At 43.9% G+C, this 22,077-nt stretch overlaps 1 protein-coding gene across 2 annotated transcripts; it reads right to left on the bottom strand.

The window, feature by feature from the left end:
- Positions 1-605: 605 nt before the first annotated feature.
- On the bottom strand, positions 606-22,050 carry RFNG (RFNG O-fucosylpeptide 3-beta-N-acetylglucosaminyltransferase). Of its 2 annotated transcripts, none has more exons than XM_043964225.1 (7): positions 21,351-22,049; positions 18,102-18,150; positions 16,854-16,956; positions 16,470-16,623; positions 15,565-15,653; positions 15,296-15,460; positions 606-695 (listed from the first exon to the last, which is right to left on the bottom strand). In XM_043964225.1, the coding sequence occupies exons 1-7, from the start codon at positions 21,723-21,725 to the stop codon at positions 668-670; spliced, it is 963 nt and encodes a 320-aa protein (XP_043820160.1). In that variant the 5' UTR covers positions 21,726-22,049; the 3' UTR covers positions 606-667. The 2 variants fall into 2 exon arrangements, with proteins under 2 accessions (XP_043820160.1, XP_043820159.1); XM_043964224.1 differs by lacking the exon at positions 606-695 and adding an exon at positions 9,156-9,265 and having other exon boundaries at positions 15,295-15,460; positions 21,351-22,050.
- Between the last annotated feature and the right edge of the window lie 27 nt (positions 22,051-22,077).

The following is a 22,077-nucleotide window of genomic DNA, read 5'->3' as shown; positions in this document are numbered from 1 at the left end:
GAGTAAACTGAGCCTGCTGGAGCATGAGCCCCTCAGCCTGTTAGGCACCATCTGTACTTCTTTCCCTGTGTGATCATTTGGGCTGTGATCTCTCCCAGCATAGGGATGTCAATCCTTCCCTTCCCCGGCTCTCACCACAGAGCCTGATCCGAGGTTCTGGGTGAGCACTGAGCATGCTCCAAGATTTGGCTGTGGGGAGAGGCCCCTCTAGCTAACTCTTGCTTAGGTCCAGGCCTTCTCCAATATCAGTTATGTGACCCGAGGAGCCTGTGAAGAGGGGAGAAGCAGGAAAGGGCTCAATAGGCGCCGTGGCACTGCTGGTGTCTGATGAAGGCGCAGGAGTCGTCAAGTCCATTTTCTCCTCTCCCCATTGATGAGATCAGGTCATGCCCAAGGACAGGTTTGCTTCCAAAATCAGATACTTCCTGGGGTAGGTGTCACAGTGGCTTCTGCAGGGGACACCAGGTAGTGTCAGGGTAAGGAAGGCAATGGATGGATTTAGAACCTGAGAGAGGAGACAAGAGATGATTAGGGCTTGGGGGGTGGGGGGCAGTGCAGTGCTGGGTCACTCTCACTGGTAATCACCCCTGCAGACACATGCACTCACCTCGTGGGGTCCTGCTGCAGGCTGAAGGCACCACCCACACTCACTACGTTCCTCCGATTCTCAGGGGCCCCCATAGCTCAGAGTGATCGTAAGAGGCAGAGGGCAGATGGTAAGAGCCTCTGCCTGACTGGGCAGTGACCAGAAGAAAGGAGATGGAATGCTCAGTGATAGGGCCATGGGATTCACATGGGATCTTCCTGAGAGAGCCAGAGCTGTATTGGTGGATGGGAGGACAAGTGGGAGAAGGCACAACCAGGAGCCAGAGGGCCTGTGTGTGAATCCTAGTTCCCCGGCTTACTATGTGACTGAGCCTGTCACTTACCTCTCTAAGGTTCAATCTTCTCATCTGAACGATGGAGGTAATAACATGTGCACTTGTCTACCTCAAAAGACAGATGTGGTCATCAGTGAACATTTTTGTTAACAGCCTCCACTGGAGCCATCGGAATGTGGGTTAAATTCTTGAATCGTCAGCCCCCTCCTGTGGGGAATCACTGCCTTTCAAAAAAAAAAAAATCTGGTGTTTTCATTATTTTGTATACACTGGCTTATGGAAGAGAGGCAGCTTAGTATAGTCGTCAATGGAAAACCAATCTCAGACCTTGATTCAGGTCCTGGCTCTGACACACAGCAGCTGTGTGACTCTGGGTAAATCACTTACACCTCAGGGCTAGATTGCAGAAGAGTCCCCTCACAGCAATGACATCAGGGTCTGGTCCCTAGCCCTACACAAAAATGGGCTGAATCTCTCCTTCAGTACCTCCCTTCCCCTGCTTATTTTACTGTGGTTACAGAACAAAAATTTGAAGTCCCTGGAACTCACCCATTTCTCATTAAGAAATCCCCTAAGGACTGCAGCTGAAAAAACGTTAATTAACTGATAAAGAAGATAACAGTTTTCTTCCTTCTAGTGTAAATGGCTATGCTAAAAACCTTTCTAACAGTTTAAGCATTCTTTTTTCCTTTGCTAAAAATGTCAAATTTCCAAAACTGCTGGGTAAACCAGCCTACTTATGCCCTTTCTGGGCACATGCCCCAAACAAGCCAATCACAGATAGGCTCCCCCATGTATCAAAATATGTATAGCAGCACTTTATGTGGTTGTAAAAAAAAAAAAAAAAAGAAAAAAAACAAATGAAAGCAGTGCTGAATGACAGTATAAGAATTTAATGTAGTTGTTTTAGCATTATTTAGTATTAGTATAATTTTTAGTATTATTGCTACTGAAGGACTTGTGTTTGGAGATGGCCAAGCAAACCTTGGGTGGTCTCTGGGTCCTCTTGCCCTATGAGAGTAGCAGGGAAGCAGGGTGCTGCATAGGTTAAAAAGGGAAATAAATAACTTCTGTTCCCTTTATCTCTTCCTTCCTTTCTCCAGAATGCACAGAACAAGAGGCTCCTTCTCTGGTTAGGGCTGTGAGGAGAGGAGGGAGCTTTTCTCCACCCTGGCCACATGGTGACTATTAGCATATGGCAGCAGGCACATGTCCTGCCTCAGCCCTCTGGCTGCTTCTTCAGTTTTATTTCCTTCCTGAGCACAGCTGACCAAATGTGGATCCTGAGAAAGCTATTTCTTGCCTGAAAGGAACCTTCTTGAGTTTGAGTGGTTGGAACCTCCTGGGTCCTCAGTGCCACACAGCACTTCTTGCCAGAAGACACGGACCTACGGACCTAAAGGAAATGGTTTAGACAGTGCAGAGCCTAGGTGAAGGAGCTAAGGAGGTTCAGATCCTGCAAAATGCCTTCATGTGTTGAGGTTAAGTTTCAACTTCCCAGGGAAGTATAACATTAGTTCTAAGTTACTGCTGGCAAGTTTAAGTTCTCCTAGCAACAGGTCCTATGAATTCAACTTTAAGAAAACAAAAACAAGTATTTCTTTTGTGTGAAAAAAAGTTATTTTCTACTTTACTTATCTGAACGCTATTTTATACATTTAGATGCTTAATGAATGTTTGGAACAGAAGGATTATGCAGTCATGATTTCTCACTGGGGCATGGAAGTGGCTCTGGTATGTGGCCCTGTGACACTGGAAAGATCTGCCCTAGGAGGGCTATTCTGGTTATAACTGCAAAGCAGCTGGTCACCAGAAAGCTGATGAATAGGAGATGAATCATTTCACATTGACTCCTGGTGTTTTTCTTTTATACTCTTGACTCCTGGTGTTTTCATCTGTATTGGTGGAGGGAGTAGCCACTTTGAAGGGTAAATGGTAAAGTGTGTTTTATGTCACTGAATAAGAACGCAGAATTTTATTGGGCACCCCCTTTGATCCAGGATGCGGATACTATATTTCTTCAAACAAATTTTTTTAAAAAGGAAAGGAGTCATATGAATAGAAATAATTATAGCAACATTATTTGTTTGTAACAAAGAACTAGAAACAAAGTAAGGGCCCATCAGGTGGGTAATGACTGAACAAATATGGTATATGACTAAAATGGAATATTATTGAGCCATTAGAAATGAGAAGAGGAGGGGAAGCTAGGTGGTGCAGTGGATAAAGCACTGGCCCTGGATTCAGGAGGACCTGAGTTCAAATCCAGCCTCAGACACTTGACACTTACTAGCTGTGTGACCCAGGGCAAGTCACTTAACACTCATTGCCCCACCCAAAAGAACAAACAAAAAAACATTTGCATGTCTGTTAAAGCAATAACAAGAAATGAGGAAAAGGAGAGGGCAGCTAGGTGGCACAGTGGATAAAGCACTGGTCCTAGATTCAGGAGGACCCGAGTTTAAATCCAGCCTCAGACACTTGACACTTACTAGCTGTGTGACCCTGGGCAAGTCACTTAACCCTCATTGTCTCTGCAAAAAAATAAAAACAAAAACAAAAAGAAATAAACAAAAGGGACACATTTGGAGAAACCTTTGCGGACTTATAGAAAATAAAAATTTATAACAACAACAACAAAAAATGAAGGGTTTGATTGCTGAAAAATTGATGTGAATCCATTTGTGTGTTTAAGACCATTAATCTATATAAAAGGTCCTAAGGGACAGTAAGAGGCTGCTAGAAATTAGAATGACTAAAGAGAGATAACCAACTGAACATTTACTTAATACCACTGAACTAAAGAACAGTTAGTTTCATCTTTGAGATCAGGAATAGTCTTTAAATTCACCTAGTATAACCTAGCACCAAGTACCGGTATTTTGCACACAGTAAATAGGGTCTTCTGGCAAATTGCCGCATCATTATATATCTGTTTCTGCTCCCAGAGACCCCACAGCTAGGAGGCACATTTGGTAAGAAATGGGCCTGGAGTCAAAAGACCAGAGTTCAAATCTGACCTCAGACTTACTAGCTATATGACCCTGGGCAAGTCATTTAACCCTGTTTGCTTCAGTTTCTTGCATAAAACTGGAGGAAATGGCAGCTCCATGGACAGCAGGTCTACGAAGAATCAAAGTGACTGAACAGGGGGCAGCTAGGTGGCACAGTGGATAAAACACCAGCCCTGGATTCAGGAGTACCTGAGTTCAAATTTGGCCTCAGACACTTGACACTTACTAGCTGTGTGACCCTGGGCAAGTCACTTAACCCCCCATTGCCCCACCAAAAAAAAAAAAAAAAGTGACTGAACAACCGAGACCTGGCTCACCCTGATAGAGGACAGTGGACATGAACATACGAATCCATTACGGGATAAATACATAGGACAATTTGTAAGGATGGTACAGAGGATAAAGCTTATATAGATATTTTTTCTGAAACTGAAATTCTGTGGCTAATGGTTAATTATTCTTTCCCTACTTTCCTCCAATCTCAATCACAAAGAGTACAGGATTACCATGGCACTGTTAGTCTGTCAAAACTTCCCAACTGTAAAACATGCAGTCTACATCTTAGTTAACTTTCTGGGTCTCAATTTTCTCATTTAAAAAAAAAAAAAAGAAGAGAGAGAAGATAGACTAGATCCTAGCTGCTGCTGCTTCTTTTTTGTGGGGCAATAAGGGTTAAGTGACTTGCCTAGGGTCACACAGTTAGTGACAAGTATCTGAGGATGGATTTGAACTCAGGTCCTCCTGAATCCAGGGCTGGTACTTTATCCATTGAGCCACCTAGCTTCCCATCTAAATTTAATTTTTAAAATTAGAACTCTACTCTGAAAGAGGTATTTTTAAAATGAAACTTTTTTTTCCTGCCTCAGACATTAGCTCGCAAACCATTTACCCCACTCCTATCACTAGAATGATCCAAAGCCCTTTTTGGCACCAAGAGTATGATTCTTACTGTACACATATGGACCCTCTGCTGCCCCTAATGAGAGTTTGAATAGCTACTGATCTTCCTTTTCCCTGAAGACCTTAACAAAGCTTCTTGAGGGACTTACTCAACTCTAAATCATACCTATTCTTGAAACAGTATCAGGCTTTGCATGTCCTTACACAGACCTGTTATCTCCTTGTGGGCATATACTATCCACTGACATAGCTAACTACTCCAAGACTCTGTATAATTTTTTGTCTTTCCATAACTATCAATAGCATTACTGAGTACACTTATCTCTGTAGTCTGGCTTGAGTCTCACTGTGGATAGTGCTGTGTCTGGAGTCAGGAAGACCCAAGCCCAAATTCAATCTTGGGCACTATTAGCTGTATGACCCTGGGCAAGTCACTTAACATCACTCTGCTTCAGTTTCATCATTTGTAAAATGGGCATAGTAACTACCTTGCAGGGTACCCTATATAAATGGTATTATTATTAGTTTGCACAAAACACCAGGTTTGAGAGCCTTCAAAGTTGTATCTTGTTGGAGGCAGCTCAATGGAGCAATAGATAGAGTACCAGACATGGAGTCGGGAGGACCAGAGTTCAAATCCTGGGGACTCCTTTTTTTGGGGGGGGAAGGGGGGGGCCCAGGGTTGTTGTTTTTGCAATGAGGGTTAAGTGACTTGCCCAAGCTCACGCAGCTAGTAAGTGTCAAGTGTCTGAGGCCGCGCATTTGAACTCAGGTCCTCCTGAATCCAGGGCCAGTGCTTTATCCACTGGGCCACCTAGCTGCCCCCTGTTTAAAATTTTGAGTGCCAAATTCTATTCCTCCTTCTCTCCTTCCCTTCCCATGGGCATTAAGTATTCAGAATAGGTTATACATATGCAATTATGTAAGACGTACCAATATTAGTCACTTTGTATAAGAAAATTTGAATAAAAGAAAAAAGAAATAAAGGGGAAAAAGAGCATTTTTCAGTCTGTGTAAAATCAGTATCGACTCTTTCTTGGAGGTGAAAGCTTCATCATTAGTCCTTTGGGATTGTCTTGGATCATGTATTGCTGAGAAGAGTTGTCATTCACAATTCTTCCTTGAACAAAGTTGCTGTTATGGTTGCAACGTTCTCCTGGTTCTGTTCACTATACATCACTTCATGTAAGTCTTTCCAGGCCTTTCTGAAATCATCTTGCTTGTCATTTCTTATAGCACATAATATTCCACAGGGGCAGCTAGGTGGCGCAGTGGATAGAAGCACCAGCCTTGGATTCAGGAGGACCTGAATTCAAATCTGTCCTCAGACACTTAACACTTACGAGCTGTGTGACCCTGGGCAAGTCACTTAACCCCAATTGCCTCACCCCCCCCCCAAAAGATAATATCCATCACCATCCTATACCATAGCTTGTTTAGCCACTCCCAAACTGATGGGCATTCCTTTGTTTTCTAATTTCTTAGCCACCACAAAAGAGCTGATATATATACATATATAGATAGATAGATGGGTTAAGTGACTTACTCCCAGGGCACACAGCTAGTAAGTGTCAAGTGTCTGAGGCCAGATTTGATCTCAGGTCTCCGAATCCAAGGCTGGTACTCTATCCACTGTGCCACCCTAGCTGCCCCTATAAATATACTTTTGTACAAATTGGGTCTTTTCTCTTTTGGGGATATCTTAGGGATATAATGCTGGCAGTGTTATTGTTGGATATCAAAGGGTATGCAGTTTTATAGCTCTTTAGGCATAATTCCAAATTGCTCTCCAGAATGGTTGGATTAGTATCACAACTCCACAAACAGTAGATTAACATCCTAGTTTTTCCCCATATCCCCTCCATACATCCAACATTTCTGAGAAAGGGTCTTCTTAGTAAGATAGCTGCTTGAGGAGGCAGCTAGGGTGCACAGTGGATAAATCACTGGCCCTGGATTCAGGAGGACCTAAGTTCAAATCCTGGCCTCAGACACTTGACACTTACTAGCTGTGTGACCCTGGACAAGTCCACTTAACCCCCCAATGCCCCACAAAAAACAAACCAATCCAAAAAAAAAAGATAGCTGCTTGAAGTCATAAGAAGCCCAGTTTCCCAATACTGACTGGTTGTCCTTTGTACTTGAAGAGTCCAAAATGTATGCCACTATGTTTGGGGTCAATGTACAGGTGTACAAGTGTAGCTGATCAGACTAATTAATATGAGCTTGAAAGGTTCTACCACAGGTTGAAACACAAATGGTTTATCTAACAATAGTCTGTACTCTAATAAGGAGGCACAGAATTGAATAATGATCAAGAAACTCAATAGTCAGTACCTCATCTAGCCTAGTACTATAAAAAGAGAGTTCAAAAAGATACAAGCCATGCAGAAGCCACCATGATCTCAGGGGGACAGGCTCACTGCAACTCCTGACCAGGGCCCTAGCGGAAGTAGGAGGATAAATGGAAAAGTTCTGAGGGGTGTGGGATACAAACCTGCCTGAACTGTGAAGGCAGATGTACACCAGGGGAGGTGGGAGCTAGTGTCAGGAATGAAAAAAAGCCAGGACCAAATGGGGGCTGACTACCTTACGCAAGAGCTTTGTGAAGGGTGATGCCTGGCTCTAGCATAAAGTGAAGTTAGGAGTGAGCTGAGACAGGAGGACACTGAACACAAAGAAGAAATATTATGGGTCAAGAGATGCCCAAGGTCAACAAACTCAGAAGAAACTCAACAAAAACTACTAGCACAGTACCAGTACTACAAGAAGCTTGAGATAAATAAAATGGAATAAATATGAAAAATAAGAGTTATAACAACAAAATAGAACAATTTTTTTAAAAAGCTTAAGATTGACAAAAGTTGGAGAAACTATAAGGCATCTAACTGTTGAGGGTGCAGAGCACCCCAGAAGTCTCTGGGGTACATCAAGGAAAACTAAACCAGAGAGAAGTGGAACCAGATCAGGACATCTACCCTTCATTCTGATCTCCTTTACCTCTGGGGAGATGTTTGGGTGTGGCTGCAGCCTTTGTGTCCTATAGACAGAGAGGGCTTGAGAGATCTATAGCCACCCCTCACCCAAATTCTCTAGCCACCACCAGTGGTGGATGGTCCTCCCTCACTAAAGGAATTTTCCACAGGCAGATGGTTACACCCCCATCAGTCCCCTATAAAAGTACCTGCCGGTCTCCTGCTCGAGGAGATTGGTACCTCAGAGCCATGTGCTTTGTTCCATACCTATCTCCCCATGAGAAGTCCAAGGATTTCTTTCATGGTTTCCCTCTGCTCCCTCCCTTCCCTTGCCCCTAAATAAACTACCATCTTATTCTAACTGCTTTTGTGTGCAAGAGGGTGTAATTCCTTAAAGAGGAATTCCTAAGAACCCCTACCCCTAACCCCAACCCCATACCCATTTTCCCCCATAACATTATGAAAACTAAGCAACTATAAAACAGGTAGAGAGATACCATAAAAATCTCCAGACTCCCTGAAAACCATGACCTCCCCAAACATCTCCCCCCCCCCCCAAACCCTGGATACCAGATTTGTAAAAATCATAAATAGAAGTTGCCCAGATTGACTAGAACCAGAAGTAAAAATAAGAAGAATCTATCAGATCAATTTCTGAAAGATATCCTAAAATGAATATTTCCATGAACGCTACATTTTAACTCCAGAGCATCCAGGTCAAAGCAAAAATACTATAGGCAGTCAGTCAGTATGAGTTTTTAAGGACCAAGGAACTAATGTCAGGATCACAACAAGACTTGGCAGCAACTGCTATAAAAAGGATAGAAAAATTTTAGAATGAGATTCCAAAAAGCAAAAGATAAAAACAAAAAGACAAACAACAAAAGGAAAAAAAAGACCCTTAATGGAAGAAAGAAATTTTAAAGACTAGAGCAGGGCAAAAAATTGAATTGCAAACATAAGAGTCAAGAATAAATGAATTTGAACAATGGAAAGAGGCTAAACAATGAGAAAGTAATTACATTCTAGAGAAAAGAGAAATGTTTACTCTTTTTTTTTTTCTTTTTTGGTGGGGCTATGGGGGTTAAGTGACTTGCCCAGGGTCACAAAGCTAGTAAGTGTCAAGTTATCTGAAGCAGCATTTGAACTCAGGTACTCCTGAATCCAAGGGCCAGTGCTTTATCCACTGCGCCACCTAGCTGCCCCCAGAAATGTTACTTTCAATACCCAAAGTCTCCAAGAACTACAGAGGAAGTTAAGACAGAGGTACTTTGAATAGTTTGGTTCTGGTTTTATTTTGATACTCTTGAGAGTAAAGACAAGTAAAACAAACTTCAGCTTCAGAGAATGAATTACAAAAGGAAGATTAAAAGAAAGAAAATAAGAATGGTGAGAGGGCTAGTTGGGGGAGAGAGGAGAACAATGGAAGCAGACTCCTCATAATTACAGATCACTGGTTTTGAATCACATTCCTTGCTTTCTTCACCACCCTCTTCTTGTGAAAAGAGGGGAACAGGTTGTTAGGAAAAAGCACAAGATGATATGACAGGACAAGGAAATACATAATTAGTGATCATAACAGGAAAATAGTAGAAATTTATATTCTTGGAAAATCAACAAATGAAATGGAGGAATATTTGCAAAAAATATAAAATGTGGGCAGCTAGGTGGCACAGTGGATGAAGTACCAGCCTTGGATTCAGGAGGACCTGAGTTCAAATTCGACCCTGGGCAAGTCACTTAACCCCTCATTGCACTGCCCCCCCCCCCCCCCGGATTATATATGTATATATATATACACACACACACACATATATACACACACACACATACATACATATATATATATAATACATATATATAAAATGCTCAGATTAGAAGAAATAGAAGTTAAATATAACCTAATATCAGAAAAAAAATTGAAAAACCATAAATGAACTAATGAAAAAACCCTATTGTCAATAATAGTGATTTTACAAAGAAAACTAAGACTGTCAATGAAACATTTTTAAAATACACAGAATAACAAGTTAATCTCAATATTAAAAAAAGAACCAAGCTGAAACAGATTCCTGATTTCACATACAATTCTTCTTCATAATTTTAAAATGTTAAAAAAGAAATGATAGACATAACAACCTCAAATTCTCTACACTTTTCAGTCAACTGTGTCATGCTAACTAACGGATGCGGTCAGCTTCTTTGGAAACCTGCCTATTCCCCTTTCTCATGTTTTCATCAAGGACACTAGCCAAACAGGCAGAGATCGTTTTCACAAAGATGAACAAGCAAATTAGCTGAGAAGTATAGGATCAAGCTCGGCTACACTTTCCCAAGTATTTTCCAGGCTTTTCCAGCTGCTCAGCTATATGAGCTGTTTGGCAAAAGTTAAACTTCTTAAAGTGGTGACAGATTTAATATATTTACTTTGGTCCATTTCCTGCTTTTCAGAGTTTAAGCAGCCCTTTTAAACAGGTTAGACTGGGGGTGGCTTTAATCATCAGGCAGAGTGTCTATCCTATTTCCTAATCCAGTTTTTACATTGATGCTTTCTTTACCCTGTAGATGATCTGACCGCACACATGTAGCTAATCTGACAAACTTGTACATCTGTAACCAGTTGTTCCTGTCTGTTAAGTTTGCTTTTTTTGTGTGACACTTGCAGTACACTCATCACCATGCCTGTCGCCTTCTGACTTTTCTTTTGAATAAAGTACTTGTGATGCAGACACATGAGAACTTGAGAAGTCTACATACAAGTCCTTGAACCCTTCATGATTTTGAAGCATATTTTTTTAAATAGAAAATAACAATTAACAAAAATTAAGATTTAAATAAACCATATTTTCAACATAGTTTTTTTCCAGTGTTACCTTTGTGACATCCTCTGTGACTAAGGTTGCTGAGCATTCAGGGAATTCAAACATATGTAATTTATTTCATATATAATTCCATTGATGTGGGTTGCTCCTTTCACCAATGAAGACTGCAATCCCTCTGGGACATGTCAGACAGTCCTTGGGAGTGGCTGTAACACAAAACTTCATCTTCCTGTCTATGGCCCATGTGGGAGTGAGCCCTCCAAACTGAGAGCTGGAAGAGATCTCAGCAGCCATGCGGCTCAAGACTTGCCTTTTCATACCTGTGTTACCTTGAGCAAGTCACCTAACCCTCATGGGTTTCCTTTGTTAGGTGAAGGAATTAGACTAGATGACCTCCAGGGTCAATGCTCTTTCCATTGAACTGCTCAGTTGTCATGGAAACCTCTGAAGTCTTCTCTGCCTTCAACAAACATTTACTCTGAAGCTTACAAAGGTGACATCCCCCTGACACCTATCAACCCCACCTCAAGCCTCCTCTCTCTGGCTGCCCTTTCTCACAACTAAGAGCCCCCAGCAATCTGGCTTCCAAGGCTGAGAGCTTTTTCCCAGGCCTTCTGGAGCACTGCAAATTATCTGGCACTGCTGCCCTCTCCTCTTCTCTGTGTCTTTGTGGTACTTTGTCCTCTAGTCGCACTCTTCTACCTGTCTGATCCCCTCCTTTTCAGGATCCTTTCCTGAATCATCTTCCACCCCCAACTGTGGGTGTACCCCCCCCCAGGCTCTGCCCTGGACCCTCTAATCTTCTCTCTTTACACTCTCTCATTTGGTGATCTCATCAGATCCCATGAGTGTAATTACCACCTCTATGCAGATGACATCCAGCCTTTGTGTCTCTCCTGAATGATGATCTCTCATCACTAACTGGCTATTGGACATTTTGAACTAGATGCCCACTAGGCATTTTAAATACCACATGTTCCAAACAGGACTTATTATCTGCCCTACATCCTCCACCCTCCCAGCCCCAACCCACCCATCTCCCATCCTACCAGATTCTCTGACTTGGACTCGCCCCTAATCCCTCTTAGCCACCCTTAGTCTTTAATCTCTTACCAGAGCCTGTCATCACCACTTGTGTCCAGGCTCTCCTCACCTTCTGGACCACTGTACTAGCCTCCTACCTGGCAGCCCTAACTCAAATTTCTCTCCATTCCAACCCATCCCCCCCGTAAGTGCCAAAGTAATTTCTCTAAAATGAAGGTCTATCCATGCCACTCTCCCACTCAAACTCTAGTAGCTCCCTATTGCCTCTATGATCAAATATAAATCCCTCTATTTGACATTTAAAGACCTTGAAACATAAACTCCTAAACCAAAAGACCTAAGCTTTTGGAACAAAAACTCATTATTTGACAAAAACTGCTGGGAAAAATGGAGAACAGTATGGAAGAAACTAGGTATAGATTGTAAAGTTGCTATCTAGCTATATTGTCTAAGACTCTAATGAGTGGTCACCAATAAGAAGCTTTAGCAAGAGTTTTAGACTTTTAAGCATTTATTAAGGAGCATAAGAATTTGGTGAAGAGAGAGAAAGAGGCCTAGATGCCTACATCTATCTCAGGGAGCCAGCATTTTTACTCCACTCTCCACAAGAGTCCTGAGGAAAAGGGAGGGCGTCGCCCCTTCTTCGTCCCATAAGCCTCCTGTCTCAACCAGAAACATCAAACGTCACTTCCTGACGCCAAGGAACTGACCTCCCAAGCCACATGTCTTGCCCTCAGACGCCTTCTCCTCATGGTGGAACTTTCCTAGAGTAACTCTTCAGCAGGTGGCATCACTCCAATTGTCACAAGATCAACATCTTACACAATATACAAAAATAAGGTCAAAATGGGTTCATGTTTTACACATGAAGGGTGATACCAAAAGCAAATTATAAGAGCGTGGAACAGTTCATCTGTCAAGATTTATGGACAGAGAAAGAAGGTAGAACCAAAGAAGATATAGAGAGCATTACAAAATGTAAAACAGACAATTATGATTACATAAAATTTAAAAGCTTCTGCACAAACAAAACCAATTTATTATAAGATTATAATAAGTTATAAAGACTATAAGGAAAGTAGAAAACTGGAAAATAATTTTTATAACAAGCTTCTAATAAAGGCCTCATTTCTCATATAGAGAATTGAGTCAAATTTATAAAAATACAAGTCATTCCCCAAGTGAGAAATTGTAAAAGGATATGAACACAAACAGTACTGAGACAAAGAAATCAAAGCTATCTATATGGTCATATGGAAAAATGCTCTATATCACTATTGTTCAGAGAAATGCAAATTAAAACAACTCTGAGGTATTACCTCACACCTAGCAGAGTGGAAAATATAACAAAAAAGGAAAATGCTGGATGTTGGAGGGGATGTAGGAAAATTGGGACGATAATCCATTGTTGGTGGAGTTGTGAACTTAATCCAACCATTCTGGAGAGCAATTTGGAACTATGCCCAAAAGGCTATCAAACTGCATACCCTTTGATCCAGCAATACCACTGCTAGGTTTATATCCCAAAAACATCCAAAAAAAGAGAAAAGGACCTATTTGTACAAAAATATTTTTGTGGTAGCCAAGAATTGGAAATCAAAGGAATGTCCATTAACTGGAGAATGGTTAAATAAGCAGTGGTATATGATTATGGAATATTATTGTGCTATAAGGAATGACAAGCAGGAAGGCCTGGAAAGACTTACATGAACTGATGTATAGTGAACAGAACCAGGAAAACGTTGTACACAGTAACAGCAACTTTGTTCAATGAAGAACTGTGTTGGGGCAGCTAGTGCAGTGGATAGAGCACCGGCCCTGGAGTCAGGAGTACCTGAGTTCAAATCTGGCCTCAGACACTTGACACTAGCTGTATGACCCTGGGCAAGTCACTTAACCCAATTGCCTCACTTAAGAAGAATTGTGAATGACACTCTTCTTAGCAATGCAATGATCCAAGACAATCCCAAAGGGCTAATGATGCAGCAGACTATCCACCTCCAAAGAAAGAACTTATATTGATTGAACACAGACTGAAGCATGCTATTCTTCACTTTCTTTTTCTTTTTTATTTGAGTCTTCTTATACAAAATGACAAATATGGAAATGTTTTACATAACCATTTATGATTAACCTATATCTGATTGTTTACCACCTCTGAGAAGGGGGAAAGAGGGAGAGACAGAATTTGAAACTCAAAACTTTAAATAAAAATGTTAATTAAAAAAAAAGAATGTGAACTTCTTTTAAGTAGGGATTGTTTCATTCTTTGTTCCTATGTTGCCAAGGTCTCACCCAGTGCCTGGCACATAGTAAGTGCTTAATACTTGTTGAATGATTCATTCACAACCTGGCCCCAACCTCCCTTCATTCCAGCCTCGTTATGTTATTCCCCTTCACACATTCTAAGGTCCAGTAAAACTGACCTTCCTGCTGTTCCTTATGTACCCCACTCCATTGCCCATCTCTGCACCACTGGCTGTCTCCCCAAGTCTGAAATGTTCTTTCTCCTTTGAAAGGCTGACAAGCCTTCTTTTTTACATGAAGCTTTTCCTGGTTCCCCCTAGTCTTTCTTCCTTCAAATTATCTTACACATGCCCACATATGTACATGTGGCCTCCCTCAATAAAATAAGTTCTTTGAGGGTAGGGACTGTTTTGTTTTTGTATGGATTTAGAGTGGAGGACTTTATAAGTTAGGTGCCTTTACTGCCCACATGACAACCTCCCTGGGCCTCAGTTTCCTTCTCTATAAAAAGAGATTAGATTAGTCGGCCTCTGAGGTCCCTTCCAGCCTTAAATCTATGACCCTAACACCTGCATGGTTTGTTACACTAATTAGGAGCACTGAAGACAAGGTGACTCAGCTTGCTGTGATATATGCTTCTTGCATATAACTGCACAGTGGAATCGATTCTGCATCTCTTTTATTGGCCTCTCCAAGGAAAGTCTCTGAGGTGTCCTTTATGAAGTTGCCTAGACTACAGTGACAAACAACTAATCAGGCTTCCTACCCTCTGTGATCCATCTTCCATAGAAGTACCAAAATGATAACTATTTCTAAAGCACCACATCATTCTGAGTGCCTCAGTGACCAAAACCAAACTCCTGAGCGAGGCACTGAAAGAGCCCCTTTATTGCACTTATCCCCCTTCTCTCCTCCATTCTAGCTGTGCAGCAGGCTTTGAATTCTTTCTCCAGATTCAGATAATTACTACCTTTGTGACCCTAGGCAAGCCCCCACCCTTAGTTTCCCCATAAGTAGGAGTTAATCTTTGAGCAACTCCGGCCCAGAAAGTAATCACATGATGCTAATGAAATGTAGATGCTCCTTGGTGATCTTTAAAAGTCCTGGGGCAAGGCCCATGGTTGGGAGGGGTTAAATAAAAGGAGAGGGATTTCCCTCTCTCTTCTCTTTCCTGCCTCTGCCAAGATAACTGGAAGCAAATTGACTTGTCTAGGAGACAGCCCCTCCAGAAGATGAAGGCCAAGTTGAGAGAGCAGCTTGAGACAGATAGACGCAGATACAAAGACAGTCACCCAAAGGAGATGGTCATTTCAAAGAAGCATGTCCCCTGGTAGCAGAGAGCTGACTATGGACTCCAGAGTTACCCCTAGAACCGAGGGCTGGTGGGCACAGTGGGGGATGGGGGTGGTACCTGTCTGAGCAGGGTGTCCGTTGGCAGCCTCTGCAAGTTCTCCAGGTGGGAATGGAAGAGGGTGCTATGCAGCAGTCTCACCTGCAGCAACCCTTCAATGATATAGCCAATGGTGCAGTCGTCAGGGAGTCTGACTTTCTCGGCAGTACTGATGAAGTTGCCCAGGCTGCAGAAAAAAGGAGAGGTCGCTCAGAACATGTTTCTATCTGCCCTTCCTGCCTGTCCTGATCTGGCTGCTTGGAGCCTGGAAGCCCAGAGGCTCCCACTCACCTGGCCCAAGGACTCATCTTGAGGGCAAGACCTCTGCTGATGCAGAACCCAGCTCCTCCAGTGGCAAACCAGAACTTGACTGTAGACGCCTGGGAGGCAAGCAGAGAGAACCCAACATTAAGGACTGGGGGGCAGAGGCTACATCATACCATCCTTCCCCCCAATTCATTTTCCTTTGTTGGAGTTCCTGGTCTGACACTGGTCTGACATGGGATTGTTAGATAAAAAGAGCCCAGGTTCAAATTGCAGCTCTTATATAAGACAATTCCTGAGCCTCCGTTTTCTCATCCAAATGGGGGAAAAAAAGCACCTATCAACCTCAAAGGAACAAAGAGGATGACACATATACTTCATAAAACTGCAAAGCTCTTTTGAGAGAGAAATGTAAGCTCTGGAGATCCTGGTCTCTGGTCCAGAGAAAAATGTTCCCCATATCACCTCTCCCCCATCCAAGCTTCTTCTCTAGCTCCAAAGTTGCTTCCCCTAGGAAATTCAGGGGTTCTAGACAATCACTTCTCACCACTCACTTCCCCTTTCAGATCTAGCTGCTCTGGGGTGTCTACATCTGGCTTTCAGCTTCTTGAAACATCGCTGCCAAGTCTTTTCTCTCCTGCTACTAAATGCTCTTCCATTTCTACCACCTCAGCCCTCAGCCTTCCTCTCTAAACAGATGACCGATGAAAGATCTGTAACTGACAGGGACACCCTGGAGGCCAGCTAGTCCGAGCCCCTCACCTAACAGAGAAAACCCATGAAGGTTAGGTGACTTGCCCAAGGCAACACGGGTATGAAAAGGCAAGTCTAGTCTCGAGTTCTCTCAGTGGTTCCCCTTCCCACCCTGATCTTCCTATCTGCAATAATAATTAATAATAATAAAAAAACAAACAAGTTTCCAGACCACTCACAGTTCCACTTCCCTGGGCTCTGTCAGCCGCCTCTATCGGGTGGTCCAGACTAGGTCGCCCCACATAGACATCTTGACTTGGGGAGAAACCAGAGAGCAGCTGTAGAAGCCCTTTGGAGTTCACATAGTTGTCATCATCCACATGGCAGAACCATCTGCAAGGGATGAGAAGGAAAGAACCCCATTAAGTAGGGTGGGGACTATTACTGTTGGCAGCCTCAAGGAGCCCAGCTGTTCAGCTCTGGCAGCTGAAAGAGTTGGGGGAGGAACCAGAGCTGGGGGATGAGGGCCCATAAAAACAAGCTGCCTTAGGACCTGCTGGCTGGGGTTTCTGGGGTTTCCTGAATGACCTCCACCTAGTTTTCTGCACTGGCAACTCACGTACTTCCTTCCTGACTCGATGAACTTGTCATATTCCACAGACATCTTGCAGCAGAGTGCCTGGCGCGTGTGCATGGCAGAACAATTGGTATTGATGACATGATCTCCTGGAAGAATAAGAGATGGGTGAATGGGAAGGAAAGCAAGATGGTGGTCAATTCCAGGGTTACTGCAGGACATGTCATTTTAGTATGACATGTTAAGAGAGGCAGCTTGTACAGTGGATAGAGGGCTGGCCTTGAAATCAAGAAGAAGTGAATTAAAATCCTGCCTCTGGTCAGCTGAGACCATAGCAAGTCATTTAAATGCTCTGTGTCCCCAAGCAACTCTCTAAGACAATGAGTTGCCAACCTGCAAACATCAGGGCTCAATATAATCTATAACAGCTTATGTTTTACTTCTGGTGTCTATCTTCTGATAACCACAATTTACTGAGAACTGACTGAACCTCACCTATTCTCCATTCCCCGCACAATGAATTGCCTGGGACTGAGCAATCTTTATCAATTCCAGACTCTAGATTGTTCTATGGATCTCCCAAACAAACTATCCCCTCCCAAAGATTCCCAGGCTTACTGCATAGACTTTAGATTATTATGCAAAAAGATTAATTCACAGTAAGTAGTTTCTACCTGTGAGAAACTTACTTTTCCCAAGGGCAGTCTCACAGCTCCCTAAGTTCTGTTAGCCCACATAAACCTTGTCCCTAGTCCCCATCTTTGGGTACTCCTAGCAATCAGCTTTGTGAACTCCTCTACCTCAATTAAAGACCTTAATTCTGTTTTATTCATTGTACCATTAATTTTCAGGTTGACACTATGTAGTCAAAGTGTCAAAAAAAATTCATTAAAAAGTAATTTCAGGGGGCAGCTAGGTGGCACAGTGGATAGAGCACCGGCCCTGGATTCAGGAGGACCCGAGTTCAAATCCAGCCTCAGACACTTGACACTTACTAGCTGTGTGACCTTGGGCAAGTCACTTAACCCTCATTGCGCTGCCCCCCCCCAAGTAATTTTTAAAAATATATAGGAGAGGGATAGTGATGACCTTAGTTGTCCTTAGAGATTACCCAAAATGGCCTGGTATCATAAAAACAGGTCCAGGCTCTTGTGTGCAAGTCAATCACCATTCTAGTCAGTTAAACCTGCTCTGGTCCTCAGCTCTTAGGTAGCAAAGGGAAGCCTTGATTCTCATTATCTGGCAGATATAATGCAAGTACTCAGTACAAATGAGTATGATGGGAAACAATTACCTGCTCGAAGACGTAACTCTGGGTCTTCACCATCCGTGAAGATGAAAGTCTGGAGGAAAAAATAAAGTTACACCCAAGAGTTGAAAAAAAAAAGACATCTTTCTGGAAGTCCCTGAAGTAACCCATTCCACTGGCCCTTGCTGTTTGCATGTGTGGCCCTTACCTTTGCCAATGAGTCAGTGTTTAAGAATAAAAAGACAGCTGTACCCAGAATCAGGAGAGAACTTGTGTTTAAATCTTACCTCTGACATCCCCTCAATATATGACTTTGGGCAACACATTTAACCTGAGCCTCAGTGTCCTCATTTGTAAAACAAGGGTCATACCTGTGATGCCTGTACCCCACAGGAGCGTTGTATGGTTGAATTAAAATACTGTCATAACACACTACCAAATCTTAAAGAGATCCCTAATGGCAGCTATATGTAAGGCATCCTTTTTCAGACTCCAAGTCCCCAGCCCTCAGATCTATTAAGAGTCTTTTGAAAGGTTAAGTAGAAGATACGGATTTCTTTGTCTTGTTTGGTACAGTCCGAAAGTTCCAATGTCTTGACAACCACAGAACCAGTTTCCTAGGCCTTTAGCCCCATCTCTATTGACATAACTGCCCATGGAAAGATGCATAAAGCCCCCAGTACAGACATAAGAAATAAATAAACCTTGGGTGGCTGTTCATATACAGCAGGGTCAGAAAATTAGCGAGTTTTCATTAAAAAGAGGAACTATATTGTTATTTTTAAATTGTGTTAAAATTTTATAAGATTACGATAAGAATATTTATTTAGCTTGTTTCCCAAAACAGATGACAAGAATCCATTTTGAACAGTATGCCTATGTTTGGGGGAACTTGTGACCTGGACTGGAGGAATAGCTCACCCAAAGAAATGGAGGCTCATCGTGAATCTTGCAAAATAAGATTTATTAGGGGAGGAATATATGGCCAAGGAACAGATAGATAACCTTGGTGATGGTCCCAGTGGAGTAAGGGAAGACTGGTCTTTTGTACCTTTACAAAACAAAAGGGAGGGAAGAGCATGACAAAGAACTGGGAGGGGATTTTGTAATAATGGGAGGGTAGTAAAATATGCAGCACCCATCCATATCTTGTATAGCCTCCAGAAGACCTTAATATTGCTTATCAGCACACTGGGGTCAAGTCCAGCCACACCTCATACTAGAGGTGGGAGAGGGAGCTGTTTTTCCCTTGGCCTTGGAGGTTGGGATCTTCTTGGGGTTCCACTGCATTCCCATAACACCTACATAGCCTTTTCCCTGACCTAACTGTTCACAGGATTTAGAATTAAAGGGGACCTTAGAGGTCATCTAGCTCAAACTCCTCATTTTCCAGATGAGGAAACTGTGGCCAGACAGATTAGGTGACTTGCCCAAGGTCACACAGGGAGTAGCACAGCTGGAATTCAAATCCAGGTTTTCAGACTCCAAATTCATTCCTTTCCCCACTGAATCACAGTGCCTCTTCAACAAAAATACAGGTTTTCTAACCCCAAATTATAAACCGGTTGGCCAAATGTATTTTATCCCTTTATTTTGTCTAACAACTCTTGAGGCTGAAAGGGGCCAGAAAAAAGTAACCATTGAACCCAATCCCAGAGAGACATCAAGCCATCCTCCAATACCATACTAAATCTGGTCACACGATTCTACTGCTCAAAAACAGTCAATACCCCTGCCCGAATTTCTTAGCCCAATCATTCAAGACTTTGCACCTACTTTCCCTGTCTTTTCTCATACTATTCTCTTCCATAAACCAGAATATATGTTTGAGCCAATCTTGCCATTCCCTGAACAAGCCCTGCCCCACCCCCCCATCCACGCCTGTGTTCATGCTATTTCCTGTGCTTGGGAATACTATGTTCTCTCCAACCTTTGCCAGCCAACATCACTCCCATTTTTCACAGCTCAGTTAAATGCCATTTACTGCCTTAATAATAATAACATTGAGAATTACGTTTATGTAGTGTGCTAAGTGCTTCCCAAATATTTTTTCACTTTATCACATCAACCTTTTTCACATTAACCCAGAAATGCTATCATTCACATTTTACCTATGAGGAAATTGAGATTTGCCCAGGGTGAGTGTCTTCCCCATCCCCCAGGGTCTGAGGCCAGATTTGAACCCACTTTTTACTGATTCCAGGCCCCTTCTAACTACTATAAAATCTTCACTATTGCACACAGGTGGACAAGGCTTCAGCACTTATCTTTTATTTTTCCATTGCCGTTAAACCAACCTAATCCTTGGTCTATTTACTCACATAAATAAACTTAGCACAGTGCCTGGTGCATAGCAGGTGCTTAGATGACATTTTATCCCCCCCATCCTAGACAGTAAGGTCCTAGAGGACAGGGGCCATGTCTCACTCATCCCCTTTTCTCTCCTTCAGTCCCCAACAGTGTAAGAGGCTGCTCTATCTAGTTACCCTCCAACGAAATGGATTTCAAAGGAGGCAAGGTGCAAGCTCCCAATTCCACCCCCCACCTCCATTTTTCACTGGCTCTTCCCCCATGCCTGGAATGTCCCCCCAGCCTTGTTTCTGCCTCCTGGCTTCCTTCAAATTCAGCTCAACTCCTCCCTTCTGCAAGAAATCTTTCCAGCCTTTCCAAATACTTACTTCTAATCTCCGCCCCCCCCATGTAATCTTGAGTATCCCTCAGAGTGGTTTGCATAGCCTCTCCCCATTAAAATGGGAGCTCCTTGAAAGTAGGCCCCCTTGGCACAGTGCCAGCAAACCCTTAAATGCTTATAGATTTGACAATATCACATTCAGAAAGCAGTTTCTGTTAAAATTAGCTAAAGGTAAAATGTTAAGAGCATTACTCTGGCCTGCAGGAGACAGGTTAAGCAACCTGGGGAGAGGGGGGGGAACTAAGAGATGAACGGTATGTTCAAAGGAGGATTGGGGGTCCCTGTCCAGAAACAATGTTATAGTTGCAACAGTTATTCTGTGTTCTCTCTCCCCGAGGGAGACGCTTTCCCCTAAACCATGTCATGAAGCCCTTATAAAGGGCCTACTATGTGTAACTTCTTTGATCCCTTCGTTCTGAGCCAACCCTGCTCGAGGAGAGATCCACCCGAACCAAGTCATGAAGCCCATAGGGACAGCCCGCTATATCCCAGGACTCCCGATGAGCGCGGGGGTCCCCGGAGGTGCCTTCTCCCTCCGAGCTTCTGCTCCCCCCGCAGGGACAGATCAGAGGGAGGTTGGGGGTGGGGGATTTCTGTCCAACCTGCTGCTGGGCCCGGGAGATCCAGGTGCGGAAGAGGAGCTCCAGGCGAGACTTGTGATACTTCTTGGTGGTCTTCACGGCGATGAAAATGTCCCTGGGCTCCAGCCTCTCGGGCGTCCGGGGGTGCGAGGCGGAAGCCCCCAGGAGCTGCTGGAGCACGTCCTGCAGAGGCTGGGCCACGCCCCCCTCCCGGGGCCGCGGGGCGCCGGGCGATTGCTCGCAGGTGGGGGGCGGCCGGGGTGGGGGTGGCGGCTGGGCCCAGACCCCCCAGGGAGCCTGGAGGCGGGGGAGGGGCAGCAGCAGCAGCAGAAAGGCTCCCAAAGCCACCGACAGCACGAAGCAGAGTTTGCCGAGCCCCACGCCAGTGCAGGTCATCCTTCAGCCCCCGCGGGCCACGGGCCCAGCCATCTCCGCCTCTCCTCCGCGGGGCCCGGGCCCGGGCTGGGCGGCCGGGACTCCGGGCTCCAGGCACGGCCTCCCAACAGACACCGGGCACCCAGGGGACGCACGGGGAAGCACCCGGCCACTCGCCGCTTTCCCGTGCCTCAGTTTCTCCTCCGTGTTAAGCCCTGGACGCACCGCACTCCTCTCCTCTCCCCACCCCCGCAACCGGGGAGAGAGAAAAGGGAGGAGCGGAGGAACTAGCTGGCGGCAGCGGCAGGGCTGCGGGGATGCGGCGGCGACTTCGGGCCCTTTAAGGGCGTCCCCCCCCCCCGCCCCCGCGGCC

The sequence above is a fragment of the Dromiciops gliroides genome, chromosome 4 (assembly GCF_019393635.1).
Source record: "Dromiciops gliroides isolate mDroGli1 chromosome 4, mDroGli1.pri, whole genome shotgun sequence".
Lineage (NCBI taxonomy): Eukaryota > Metazoa > Chordata > Mammalia > Microbiotheria > Microbiotheriidae > Dromiciops > Dromiciops gliroides.
Note: the sequence above shows the minus strand (reverse complement) of the source record. Positions and strands in the feature narration are given on the sequence as shown.